The sequence below is a fragment of the Ammodytes marinus genome (assembly GCF_949987685.1).
Source record: "Ammodytes marinus genome assembly, chromosome: 1".
Taxonomy (NCBI): domain Eukaryota; kingdom Metazoa; phylum Chordata; class Actinopteri; order Uranoscopiformes; family Ammodytidae; genus Ammodytes; species Ammodytes marinus.
In genome coordinates this window covers 21,221,363-21,236,164 of record NC_137230.1, presented here as the reverse complement: position 1 = coordinate 21,236,164, position 14,802 = coordinate 21,221,363, and the positions used below count along the sequence as shown (strand labels likewise).

The 14,802-nt window shown below is 39.7% G+C and overlaps 1 protein-coding gene across 2 annotated transcripts; it reads right to left on the bottom strand.

Moving 5' to 3' along the window:
• Positions 1-2,043: 2,043 nt before the first annotated feature.
• On the bottom strand, positions 2,044-12,830 carry dhodh (dihydroorotate dehydrogenase). Of its 2 annotated transcripts, none has more exons than XM_080034433.1 (9): positions 12,729-12,830; positions 11,057-11,269; positions 10,765-10,964; positions 7,694-7,776; positions 5,929-6,116; positions 5,563-5,676; positions 4,835-4,988; positions 4,591-4,750; positions 2,044-4,422 (listed from the first exon to the last, which is right to left on the bottom strand). In XM_080034433.1, exons 1-9 carry the CDS (start codon positions 12,744-12,746, stop codon positions 4,284-4,286), a joined length of 1,269 nt encoding a protein of 422 aa, XP_079890559.1. In that variant the 5' UTR covers positions 12,747-12,830; the 3' UTR covers positions 2,044-4,283. The 2 variants fall into 2 exon arrangements, with proteins under 2 accessions (XP_079890559.1, XP_079890560.1); XM_080034434.1 differs by having other exon boundaries at positions 4,281-4,422; positions 4,591-4,640.
• Positions 12,831-14,802: the final 1,972 nt, after the last annotated feature.

Genomic DNA, 14,802 nt, shown 5'->3' with positions numbered 1-14,802 from the left:
TTTGTTTGTCGCCAAGCCAGCCACCTCTTTACCGAAGGCACTTTCTGTGTTGGAGGTCTTTAGTCAGTTTTCTGGCTATAAACTTAACTTGAGCAAGAGCGAACTCTTTCCGATTAATAAAGAAGCTCTTAAACTTGATTACACAGCTCTCCCACTCAAAGTGGTGACAGACCATCTGAGTTACCTTGGGGTATGTTTCACCAGAAATTTTAAAAACCTATTTAAATCGAACTTCCTCAAATTATTGGATCAGGCGAAGCAAATATTATCGAAGTGGTCTCCTCTGGCTTTCTCTCTCATAGGCAGAATAAATTCAATTAAAATGACATTACTCCCAAAGTTCCTATATCTATTCCAATGTCTCCCCATCTTTCTCCCCAAATCCTTTTTTCAGGCCCTTGACTCTTTAATGATAAATTATATTTGGAATGGTTAACACCCTCGGTTACGGAAAGCATTTCTTCAAAGACCAAAACAAACAGGCGGAATGGCCCTCCCTAATTTCCAATACTATTACTGGGCTGCTAATATCCGTTCTTTAGTGTATTGGGTGCATTTTCACCTTGACGACTCAGCCCCAGTATGGGTAACAATGGAGTCCAGCGCTGTTAGCCCATTGTCTCTATCTGCCCTCTTAAGCGCCGCACTTCCACTCTCTTCGGCTATTCCCAACAGTAACCCCGTGATTAAGCACTCCCTTCGAATCTGGACACAATTTAGGAAGAATTTTGGAATGCAGAATTTTTCACTTTTCAGCCCAATTGCAGCTAATCATTTATTTACTCCCTCGACGGTGGATGGTGCATTCAAGATCTGGCATAAAAAAGGCTTAAAATGCATCGGTGATTTATTTATTAATGATCTATTTGCTAGTTTTTCCAAATTGACAAAACATTTTGGTATCGAAAAGACACATTTTTTCCGATTCCTGCAAATCAGGCATTTTACGCAGAAGTTAATTCCCCAATTCCCTTATAAACCGCCAGCCAATCATGTTGATTTGTTTCTTTCTGTGAACCCCACATTAAAAGGCTCAATTTCTGTGTTTTTCAACCTTATTTCGAAGTTGCATAGCCCCTCATTAGCAGCTATAAGAACCCTGTGGGAGCAGGACCTAGGTTCTGCCTTCACAGATCACATGTGGGATTCAGTCCTGGATCGGATACACTCTACCTCCATGTGCGCCCGACATGCTCTTGTGCAATTAAAAGTAGTACATCGTATCCACATATCTAAAACCAAATTAGCTCGTATGTTCCCCGATGTAGACCCGACCTGTGATAGCTGTAAGAGCGCACCGGCATCACTCTTTCACATGTACTGGTTGTGTCCCACCTTGACTGAGTTCTGGACATCAGTTTTTCAAACGATTTCTGAAGTACTTCAGCATCAAATTAAGCCAAACCCTTTCACTGCAATTTTTGGCATTGCACCAAATTCGGGCTTACCCAAAGTGAAGCTGAGAGTACTGGCCTTCACCTCACTACTTGCTCGCAGGACTATCCTTCTCAAGTGGAAAGATCCTGCTCCTCCTTCCCACTCACATTGGATTAGAGACATTATGTCATGTATGAATCTGGAAAAAATTTGTTGCACTACCCAGGGATCTGAGACTAAATTTCATAAAATATGGCGCCCCTTCCTAGACTATTTTAAGAAACCGACCACATTAATTGAAGAGTAGCTACCCCCCCCCCCCCTTTTTATTTGATTTAATTTTATTTCTTTGTGTGTTTTTTTTTTTTTTTTTTCATATTGATTGATTGTTTGTTTTTGTTTCTTGCGGTGTGTGTTTTGTGTTGTTGGGTGTGAGGGTGGGATGTGGGTGGGGTATGTTCGGGAGAAAAAGGGGAAAAAATGTGTACTCTATGTGCTACAATTTTGTTATTATTAACATTTAATAAAAAAACCTTTGAAAGAAAAAATATAACCGCTTTTAAATATAATCACTTTTAATCAAAATCAGTGAATATCTCCAAGCAGATTGTGAGAAGACATTCATTCAGAAGACAAACATTCACCAGAATGACCTAGTATGCCGTTGAACCGCATAGCTCTCTCATGTTCATGTTACATCAAACCATATCAAGCAGCCTAATATTTATCAGCCCTTTTTTTTGGACAATGAAGAGTCATTGAAATTGTGTAGTTTAGTAGAAACATCAGCGTTTTATTCTGGAAATCTAATGATCTAGTTCTTTTGGAGCTCTACTCAAGTCAGAATTACAGTACCTCGAAACAGAGACAAACACTCACTATCAATGGTCCTGTTACAGGTCCTAATTCATAGTGAACAGCAAAATAAACAGCTTGATCCTAAACTCAAATAACATTCAAGTCGTTATTGTGATTTACTGGATTATTGTGCAGTAAAATTGAACAAATCTTGCAGTTTTTTTTACATTCATTTGTGAATAATAATTAATTAATTTATATGTGAAGGGATAATACAAAATCAACATTTGAATGTATGCATTCACAAACAAGTTTAGCTATTTCATCCAAATTAATTTCTTTATGCGCAATAAAGGAGTTGTTATACGTTTGTGCGGCTAGTGTTAGTGAATAGTTCCAGCACTTAGGCGTCAGTATACACATGAGATGCACTTATTGCTGTTACACTGTAACAAATCAAAGTTTCAAACAGACCAGAGGGGTATACTACGAAGCGAGATTGAGGGCTGAGCGAGGTCTGTTGAGTCTAAAGCCAGAGTTTTCAGTATCACGAAAGGTGGCTCTCTTTCTACCTGGCTAGATCACCGTGGTAACAGAGGCTGCACGGCTTACCTGCCCAGACCAGTTTTTGTTCCAGAGTTTGAGCTTAAATTCGGCTTTTAGAGCGCTCCCCTTTAAGGAAACTACACATTTTGAAATCCCGCGGACCTGACTATAATGTCTGAGCGATACTTTTCACTGAGTAAACTAGTTAAATCAGTAAACTTATTGATCAGCAAGTTAATGAACGAAACGAAGCCGTGACATAAGGCTTACATTAGAGTGAACTGTAACATTGCGCTGCGGCTTTTTGCCACGTGCATAGTTATTGATGCAGAAAATGTAAAATAGCCTAGACCTACTGTATGGAGCGCCACTCTATGCTCTCACCTCAAATGATTTTACCTGGTGATCTACACACACTGGCTCTTAATGAAGCGTTCTATAAAATCACAGGTTGCAACATTATTTCACTGTAGGCTTCTTTCTTTTCATCAGTAGCGATTACAGTTGGGACGTGACAGGTGACAGCTGTCACAGTTCGGACATCGCTGCAGACTCGCAGGTTAAGCTTCTCACAGTAGATTCATATTTGTCCGGAAAATACAGACAGGTTTTGTATCTAGGCTATTTATTTTAATGGTATTTATAAGATGCAAATAAAGGGCTATTAGCCTAAATCAAAATCAAAATTGTATTAATTTTGATGTGGACAGTGGCCCAAAACTGAAGTGATTTTCCACATATGCTATTCATTAGGGGACAGTGTCAGACTTAAATCAGATTCTTAAGTGTAGGATTATCAACTAGGCTAAATGGTGTACTGTTTAAATCCGAGTTCAACCTTTAATTGCTTTATAATGTCACGTTACGCACTGCGAGAACGATCTGTAAAATAAATTTATCAATTCAGTAGCCCAATTTTCTGACAACATTCCACTCTCTCCTTATTTGCAGTAAGAGTTTTTTTCGGCTCTCTGTTTTCTGGTGTGATCATTCAGACTGACAAACTCTTCCTCTTGAGTGAAGTTAGCGACACTTTTTTATTTATTTTTTTACTCAGCTGCTCGCAATCAGTCCGTTTGTGTAAAGTTAGCGGCACAAGATCAGTCCAGTCTGTGCGGAAGCAGAGTCAAATGACCGGTCAAACGCCCCCCTTTCATGGGGACGCGCACAGAGCCTGAAGCCGAAACCCTCGTTCAACATAAGAGGTTGATAACTTCCTTCGTGATACCGGTTAGTTCTGAGCGAGGGTATGTGTTATGTTGAACCAGATCAAAAAAAGAGAGCCGGGCTCTGTTGAGTTTGTTTCGTAGTATACCCCTCAGCTTTTTCAAAGTACAGAGACAACATCAATATTCATTTAACCATATGGTTCAAGTAAAGGTGAGAAGCTTAGATTTGGCGAGTTCTGCATTTGCACTCTGTAACACACAGACAACAATGATAATTAAAAAATATGGTTTCAACAATGAGCAGTTCAGCCCAGCTCCCATCCTGGAAATCAAGGCGGATGGATGGACAGTCCCAAATACTTAGTGTCATCACAGTTCAGGAATAGTTGAGGATCATATTGCCTGGTTGGCAGCTACAGTTGCTGTGTTGACATTTACCATCTCTTTCAGCAGGCTGCGCTTATGAGTCGACTCGTCTGCCTCTCGGTGATCTGCTCCAACTGCCTCCGATACACTGCTGAAACCTTGATCTCTGGAAAAAAATTCATTGTTTTTTCGGAATAACAATATATTAAAACAATGCACTTGAATGCAATGTTATTTTTTTAATAATAATAGAAATGTCACCTCCAAAAACCTATTAACTAATTTGCATTGACATTATGAAGTGAAAACCCCTTTAATTCACAGTCACACTCACTTAAGAAGCTGTTCCAATTCTCGCTTTATCTTCTTCACTACGGGCGGACCCTGGTAAGTCAAAGCAGTGTAAAGCTGAACCAGCGAAGCACCAGCACGGATCTTATCCATAGCATCCTGCCCACTGGCCACACCGCCAATTCCAATAATTGTTACTTTACCTACAAAAAACAAACAAACAAAACATTTTGAGTGGATCACGTGATTGGAAAGAGCCAAGAAAACCCTGGGGTGTAAATAAGTACCTTTGGTGAGGTTGTACATCTCCCTGACAGTGCTGGTAGAGAGGTCTTTGAGGGGCTGGCCACTTAGTCCGCCAACCTCAGACTTATGCGGATCCTGAAGTGTCTCTGGTCTGGACACCGTGGTGTTAGTCACCATTAAACCATCCACTCCCAACTGCAAACACAGAACATACATCAATGGAAGAGGACAGGAAGCAATTGTCATGTGATGTGGCTGCATAAGTGATTTGTGTAGGCGAATGTAAATAATTGCCATCTGACTTTCCCAGACCTCTACTGTTAAATGTACTGTGACAAAAAGAAAGATAGAATGCTGTTTAAATGTGAGTCTGTTATCCCTTCTAAATGTCTCTTCCATTTATAGCTCCAATAGGCACTAAAAGACTACTCAAACAACCTACTCAAGCGGTGATGACGTTACCGGAGCAAGGAGGGGAGAAGATTTTTTAAATGGTCCTTATGAAGGAACACATTTTTCAGGTAAACATGTATTCTGGTGAGGTCAGAAGTCATGATAAAAAGCATCATGGTAAAAAGCCTGTGAGAAAATATAACACTTGTGGCTTTCATAATCAAGTAGGATGATGATCTGAGGCTTAGTTTTCCCAAAAGATTAAAAACTTACAACAAATTTGATAAAAGTTGCATACACACACAAGAAAAACAAGCTAGAAAAATTATATCAAAGTCACAATTGGGAAACAAATTTAGTACAAAAAACGACCAACCTCAGTGACAACATCAGCGATGTCTTGTTTGTCCTGGGAAGTGAGGTCTGGAGCAATCTTCACCAAGACGGGAGGTTTGCATTCACTCTGCAGGGCGTCGCGTTCCTTCAACACCTAAACAAGATTGCATGAGAATGTATCAGGTTGAATATGATATTACAAAACCTGATGTCTAGTCTACTGTATAATATAGTTATTTGTTATGATGAAGATCTACTGTACATGACGGTGAATTCTTTTCACTGGTAATATAAATGCAAGTTCAATTATTTTCAAAGGGGGAAAAGCTGAGCAATCAGGCCAATTAAGGAAATGTCATTGTGTACTTTTAACCCAGTCATTTCATGAACTATTCATAAGTCCTACCGTATGTAGAAGCTGGCGGAGCTCAGCTTTGCCCTGTAGATCCCGGAGACCTGGTGTATTAGGACTGCTGACGTTGATCACCAGGTAGTCAGCCAGTGGGCCCAGCACCTTAACCCCCTCCAAGTAATCTGCCCCCGCGTCCTGGGACAACTTGTTCTTCCCCAGGTTGATGCCCAGGGGAAGGCCAGCTATAAAACACACACACACACACACACACACACACACACACACACACACACACACACACACACACACACACACACACACACACACACACACACACACACACACACACACACACACACACACACACACACACACACACACACACACACACACACACACACACACACACACACACACACACACACACACACACACACAGTTAGGAAAGTTCAGACGTGCACAAACACAGGCTGCATCATCAGACACATGACTCAACCGGGAGTTGAGGCAGAGGCTGCTGACGTGCTACAATAAAGCGTGAGACAAGGAAAGGTCAAGATCAGCACAGTAAAAAAAAAATATCTAACCTCACAGCTAATTTAATATTTGGTTTCTCCGTTACAAAGTAGATAGTCTCGCAAAGCCAGACCAAACTACAGCAAGTAGTAGGGTCTGGAAGCACTCTGTTTAGAGCCGTCTATTCGGGTGGGGAAACCGGGGGAAACTGGGCTAGCCTGTTTGTATTTGTTTAAACCAATCACAATCATCTAGGGCGGGGCTAACCCCGGGAAGCAGCAGCGGTGTCCTGCAAAATAGTGCCGGGGGGGGACTTATTTTGATGGAACGTCTTCACGTCCAGAGACTGTCAGAGAAATGGCTAAACCCGCAAACGCCACACAAAAACTATTAAAGACAAAAGGAATATACATAGTGTGTTGCTTTCTAACCAGCATGTCAAGACACCATACAGCCCCCGAGGAGCTCACGGGATAACTTAACCGGAGTTAACTAGCCACGTAGTGTTATCTCTGGTAACATTATCATCGGCGGTTGAGAGGACGGCTACGGCGGTCGAGTAGAATTTTTAGCATTCGAGAACTTATGTCACCACCTCCTATCGCTGTAGTCAGAGCCGTAGTCCGTCTGTTTACAGGCAGAACAGGGTTTTGACGTTGTGAGCGCTACACCAACTGCAGCAAGTAGCCGTAAGAGTTGCTAGGTGATAGTGGAAGCCGTTGGAATCTTTCCCCGTCGCTAAAACACCGCTGCATAGTCCCTAATTCACCAAAGAAAGGGAACGACGGATCTTAATCTAGCTGGTTATAAGGTCCGGTGCTCAATTCAAACCCCCACGCTTCATTTTCCAGAGTTTATGAGGGTATTTCTGCCCGGGGGTAGTTGTACAATGAAGTTGGACAGCTAGGCTAAGCTAGGATGCATCCCGGACCGCCGCCGCCAATATTATTATCCCGAAGTATCGCCACACTTTATTTCTGTCTACAGTAATGTGACTTCTCACACCCTGTGTGTGTGTGTGTGTGTGTGAGAGAGAGAGCGCTGCACATAAGCACACGGGTTGACTGAGCGAATTGTTTCCGAATTTGAGGGGGATCACAATAGGGGAAAGCCAGCAACCGGAATAGGAGGGGGCTACGTCAGGGCTGCGTAGCTTTTCGACGTAAGCGAATAGACGCTGGCGGAAGTGGTCATGCCAGACTACAAAGTAGATAATAAAAGCACACCAGAAAAAAGTATTTATATCAGAGTTATTGTAGTGATAAGGAAACGACTTTTGGAAATATTAGGTGTGTCTGCTGACCTTTCGTTTGCTGCTGCTGTGCGTCTCCCCTAGCCTCCAGCCTCTGTTGTGCTTCTGCCAAACCACAGCTGTTGAATCCATATCTAATGAGAAGCACAAACACACACACACATACAGTATTAAAACCTATTAAAATATCATCTAACTAATAATAATCTTAAAATCTACTCAAACAACGTATGTAGATAAAAGAATGCCGTTCATTTCTATCATTTTGGAGCTGTGGCTTTTACACTTTCTTTTGACGCCTAACCCACTGTTCTTCAAGAATAATTGAGTGCTCCTGTTGATAAACTGATTGAATCTCCATTTTAGTGCTGAAAATACATTATAATCAAGCTCAAGTTATTAATATGTTAATTACAATAGTTTTGAGTGAGATGGAACTGAGTGACTGTGTCTCTTATGGGTATACAGAGAGAATTCTCTCCAGAGTTGTTGCATTATTCCTCATGTGTCCTGCCAAAATCTTCCACCAGTGCATAATGAGGGAAACTGTATTGTTCTCACAACACACCATATTATTAATTATATAATATATTATATATATTATATTACTTATTAATAGGGGTGGGAATCTCTTGGCACCTCACGATTCGATTCCGATTCAGAGGTCAACGAATCGATTTTCAATGCAAAACATTTTTTATGTACATACCCATGTGTGAATTTCAAAAATATATTTATATGCACATCTGAGTTTGCTACTCGGAGTTTGCTAATCACTTCCTACTTTTGTGATGATCATTAAAGACAATGAACAGATAAATTGCCTTCTCTAATATTGTATTAAGAGAAAAGCTTTTCTTGTCACAAATATGACTTTCTATGAACAGTGCAATAATCAATGCAGCTTGCATTTTCAACACAATATGGAAGTATGTAAAAACTAAACCGATTCAGTTTTATTTTATTTCTAATCTCGTAAATCATGTTTCTATAGGATTTCTATTCTATTATCTATTATTTTCTATGTCATTTCAACACATTGTACAAAAAGTATGGCTTGGAATTCAGCTCTCATACAAAAACGTAAACAGAGATAAAGCCGGTGCAGGTCATGGGTTTGCTGCTCTCAGCCCTTTTAAAGCCACTTTGGAAACAACTCGCACATGTGTGGTGTGCATGCGCAATGGCGCAGGAAGTATTAGTATTTAAAAAAATTAAAAAAAATTAAAAATTATATAAAAAAAAAAAATCGATTATTAACTTTTCTGAATCGATTCAGAATCGTTCGAGAGAGAATCGATATTAATCGGAAAATCGATTTTTTTTCCCACCCCTACTTATTAATCACCAAAACTTCCTGGCGGGTTTACCCTTATTTGTAGTGGTGTATGCATGATACTGTATGAATAATATTGCCATTTTTCTGACGGATGTTGTTGCATTATAAATGTTTGATTTGGTTCCACATACTTGTCTTTCTATCAAGAATATGTTGACGAAATATTGTACAGCTCTGTATAAATTGCATCGGTCCTTTGAATAAAGTGCACTAAATAATGTTATAACCATTTTTATGAACATGGAAACATTTAAATCGAGTGTTCAAGATCTACTGGCAACGCTTTTAAAACACAGCTTGAAAAATGTGAACCCTAGAAAAGTAACATGTAGGCAGCACAATTCCTTTGAACATACAGAGCAATGCGAAAAAGAAAATCATACAGCAACATTACCGTGACCTGCTTATTTTCCGTCTTAACAAATTTTACATAAACTAAGACTAATGTAATTAACTAATGCAACAGTGAATGAGCCCATTACTGTTGTATAAATCGAAATATGTCGATGTGAGATGTAGGGCTCGGAAGATGCCAAAGCTTAAACATGGTCAAATAAGTGAAATGGAAAGAAGAACTCACTGCTAAATGCAGCATCTATTGATCGAAAACAGTCAGGATGAATAAGGCAAAAAAATTAAATAAAAAAAGGAAGCTAGGAGTACAGTACCAAATACAGTATATTGCCACCTGAGTGTACCACAATATCTAAAAATACTCTGACACTGATTTAAACAAATGTGACAGTAGCACTTCACATTAAGAGTGTAGGGGAGAACGGGGTAATTTGTCACACGGGTTGGTTGTCACAATCGTTATATCTCGGAACCAGAAGGCGCTGTCTGTGAAATTTTGGTATGTAAATATCCAGAATTGGGATCAGAGGTCACCTACATAGTCTTCCTTGGAGTTAGACTGCTGAATTTGAGGTGAGACGATTGTTTGTGTTTTTCATGTCAAATTGAAAATATTTAGCTCCTCAGTATTTTTCTTCTAGGCTTTTACACAATGGGATTATAACAAAACACTTGTTACCCATACAAAGTGTGAAGGGTAAACTATAGTTTAGATTGTGGTTAGCAAGCTAATTAGTTGTCAGATGGTTGTTGGCCTTGATGTTAGCAAGAAATTCAAGTTGGAGTTGGTCGTCAAATTTTTTGGGGGGTTGGTTGTCACATGTTATCTCAAGGCTGCAGCTAGAAAAGGAACCCAATAATGAAATAAATTGTCAAACTGTATCCTCACTGACACCCCAGAGAAGGAAAGAATAGAGCAGGAAAAGGCAGCTAGCATGCAAAAGAAAAAAGGGCAACAAAATCAAAACAACCCAGTGCATCCCAAACTAGACCAGCTGCCAAGGCTACATTAAGTTATGTAGGCCTATTTGTCAACTTGACAATGCAATTAAACTTTCTAATTTAGTTCTACTTGCTTGCCTTCTTTTTAAGATTATTCCCATTAAGATAACATTGTGACAAACAACACCACAGTGTTTGACAACCGACCCCTTGATGGGGTTGGTTGTCACAATGTGTAAGGGTGTCTTTGATGATTAATTTCTTCTTTATTACAATAAGATAGAAAAAGTGAGGGGTACACATTTCAAGCCAACACCTTAAGCTTCAATTTAATGTAGGAATGACTATTGAAATATGTTTAGGTGATGAGCAATTCTCCCTAGAGTAAAAAGTGTGCCTACTTACCCCGTTCTCCCCTACATTCAGTCGAGCACACCCCTAATAAACAACGTCTATGTCTTTGACAAAAGCGAACCAAAAAACTTACCTGTTAATAACTGCCTGGTCTGCATTGAGTCGAAACACTCGTGGTTTGGGGTTCCCCTGCTGAGGTTTGGGAGTGATGGTGCCCACTTCAACAAAGCCAAAACCCAACTTGTACAACCCGTCTACAGCCTCTCCGTGCTTGTCGAAGCCTGCCGCGATCCCAATAGGGTTTTTGAACTTTAATCCCAGGACGTTCACTTCCTGTAGGTTCATAAACAGTCTCACACACACTATCACCAATCATTCTGTCATGTGGGAAGTGGCAGAGCAGAAAGTGATGTTGCGTTGCTTACCAACGATTCGGGGTCCTGGTAGCGGTTCAGAGGAACCAGACCCAGACCGATCATCTTCACCGCCAACACATGCGCTGTCTCTGCACCCACAATCCACTGCAGCACGGGCATCAGCTGGTTGGCATAGAAACGCTCATCTCCAACAGCAGTGAGGTAGGAGGCGAACAGAAGGCTGCCTGAGCCGATGATCTTCACCGCATCTCTTAACTGCTTCTGTTGACCATGGCACATAATAAACATCTTCAAGGACTCACATCAGACATTATTTTGAATAGACAATGGTTATATTATGTTTGCACTGAACCAATTTCCCAAATTACTTTTGTAAAAAGCTTTTTTTCCAGTAAGTAACTTTGTATATCATAAAGTATTCTATTATTACAGAGCAGGTTCCTTATTAATTTGGAGTTGTGTTTGGTGACACCTGTTGAATCTCAGTCCAATATTCACATTCAATTAGCTCTGGTTTTGGTCGCCACCTCCTGAGGGAAATATCTGCCTATAATGTTACAGCGACTTTAACGACTTCAAGCTGGTTATTTTGTAACGTAATGGAAGGAAGAAGTTGTTGCTCACAAGCACTATGCCACATTTGTCATTCTCAGCAATTTTGGTGTATCACATCATCATGGTAGATTCGTTATTGCCACATGTTTACAAAAAAGTTTCACCTTCACATTTCTTTTGAGCACTTGAAGTTTACGTATCTGGGCACACATAACTGACTTTATCAGGTGGCAAGATAGGCCTATTCCCTCTCCTGTGAGATCGGTTTTGGTCTCCTGACAAAACATAGTTGATAAGTTAGATTGGAGCCGGGTGTAACAGTGGGTTTATAAAAAGCTTCTTCTGTGCTCGAAATCAAGGTTTATGAAATCAGAGTTATGGGTCAGAAAACCAATTTGAAAAGGTGAAATCATTCTGAATAACTGCAGACACCTGCGAGGATAAAAAAATATTGCACAGGTTTTATTTTATCATGTAGCCTTCAAGGTCCCTAACATTTTATTTTTTGAGGGCCATGCAACAATGCACCCTACTTAAACAATGCACCCTACTTAATGTTATTCGTGTGTTTTGTAGATAAATAGGCTACATGTAGGCCTAGTAAAGTACAATATTTCTCTCAACAGTGTAGTGGAGTGTAAGGCATGGACCTATAAAGAAAGGTGTAAGGCTATAAAAGAGGCTAGCATGAACAGGAATTTGTACATAACAGCACTAGAGAAATGTACTTAGGAAAGTTACTTTCAACCTCTGTGCTGAATGGAAACAGTTTATTGACAGCTGATTCTCACTGTCCATCTTCTTCATTGGCTCAATGCAATCAATGTTGATTTGTGATAAGACTAAGAGTTGTATCTTTGCAGGGGACTGAAGTTACTTCTCTCTGAGTAATCGCTTTCAAACTTAGCATAACACAAATAGCCTATATTAAACTAAACTTATACCTGTGTAGTGTTCTCAATAACCGGGCAAAGACGCGACCACCACTGCATGTGTTTCTGTGGTTACAGACAGTGAAGCTATAGACTGTGTTTCCTGGTAGCCTATAACGTTACTTTTGACCTAGCAAACTAGCGAGCAAACAGCAACCCAGGTTTCGTGGCACCGTTTCAAATTATTTGACTCTGCAGAAAGAAACAATAAGAAGCTTGCGTCTGAAAATTACCTTCAGATGACCCGCCATGGACGCGGTTCTGTCATTGCATTAAAGGACATTGAGGGAATTTCTTAACATGTTACACAAACACACGCGGTCACAGCTTCCTCGACATCCTCTCGCGATATTTCCCTTTCGGAGTGCGATAGCTTGAGGAGATGAAGAGATGTTGAGGCAATATGACGGCAGTGAATATAAAGGATGATTTAGACATTTATTTTTAAGAAAGCACCATCATAATATATGAACAAGAATAAAATGTCCATTATATTTTTATGTTAACAGCAAAAGGTGAAACCTGTCCTTGGTAAGAAGCAGAAGGAACATTCTTCTTGTGTGACCTTTAGGGCTGCCAAGTAGTAACTCTTTCACTTTGCATGTTGTTTGAGTGTCTGCAAGGATTTTCCTAAAGTATTGACAACATATGCAGAGTTTCTTCTGGAGAAACCTGCCTAATTTCCATGTGACGGACTAGATCCTGCTCAGTTGCTTGCCCTGCAGCAGTCCCTGCAAGACTATGTGCTTTAGCTCCGTGTGTTATTGTAATAACCATGAACATGTTGCACAGAACCTCTGTGTTTTTGTGGATTTCATTTGGATTTTTATCTTTTCTGGAAAAGTCTGTTGCCTGTCCAGGCAATGACTTCCCTGTGACGTGTGAATTTGTTTTCGGAAAAGTCTGTTTTGAGTTTGTTGGGGGGTCCAAAACCTGGTCCCAAGCCAGCAGCAGCTGTGAAAAGCGACCAGGGGAGCTCCTGAAGGTGATGAACAGCCCAATCAAAATATTCTTGAACAACATCAACAGAGAGAGAAACATAAGCAACATCACCTGGTGGCTGGCAAAGGATGTCCAAGGGGAGTACCAGGAACCCACCACAAGTGAGAAAGATACACACAAAAATCCCTTTTGTTGGTTGTTTTTATTTATTTTCCATTGCAGTTAATTGTGTTTTGCTTGGGATCCTTAAACAAAAAAACACATTGTCTATATGAGACATCATGTCACAGGCTTGGCATGCAGAGTGGTGGTTTGATTTGATTCATCATTGGCTGCTTTGTTACTAAAAGGTTTATATTATAGAGGGGAAAGGGCACAAATTAGAAAAAAAGATCACAATACCACTAAAGGATTTCATAATCCCAAAAGAGGTTCCAGATTTTCTTCTGCAATGAACAGGTTTGATTTAATTTGAAATGTGTTATGAAGGTACAAACACGTTTGAATTTCAAGGTGTATACATTTTCTTTTAAACATGCTAGCATTTTATAATCATAAACAATTTGATAATCTCTTCATATGTTTCAATGTTTAATCTCAACACAAACAGCTGCACAAGCATATTCCCAGAAAATACAGCTAAACAAATGTGATTAAAATCACAAAATATTATCTAAACAACTAAATAAACAATACAAAATCAGTAGTGAGAGATTTATAATAAGAAATTAAATGTGTGTCTTGATAAATAACTTAGTTCTTCCAGTATCTCATTTTTCTATCAACAGAAAAATAATGGACAAAAATATTGATAATTGATTAACCATTAAAAGTCAAAGTCGTTTATCGAGCAAACATTTGTATGTATTGCATGTGACTATATCATTAAGAAAATATGTATTAATATTCTTTTGGTTTTTCAGTCGTTAGTTAGACATTTGAAGAAAGTTGGGGAAGTTGATGTGATTTTTACATTGTATAGAGTAAATTAACATGATGGTTGTAGCCTGAATGGTTTATGTCTTTTATTGTGTTTAGGGTAACACAATTGTAGCTCAAATTTCCCCAAAAAGTGAGCTTTCCCTAACGTCACGTGTCACTGTGTATGTGTATGTGTATGTGCACATACACTTCTTTTCTGCAACAGAAAATGTTGACGTTTCAAAGGAATACTGCACATACATGACGTTGAATCCTCTTCAGCTCATCACAACATCTGACTGCAACGAGAGACGAGGCTTTCTCTGCACCCACAGTACGCAACAGCAGCTTCCTAATTCCCTTCTCCTTTCTTAGTGTGTTGTCCTTTCTTCCCTTGCATTCATTACTGTGTATTACAGTTTACTTTTCAATATCTCAATTGAT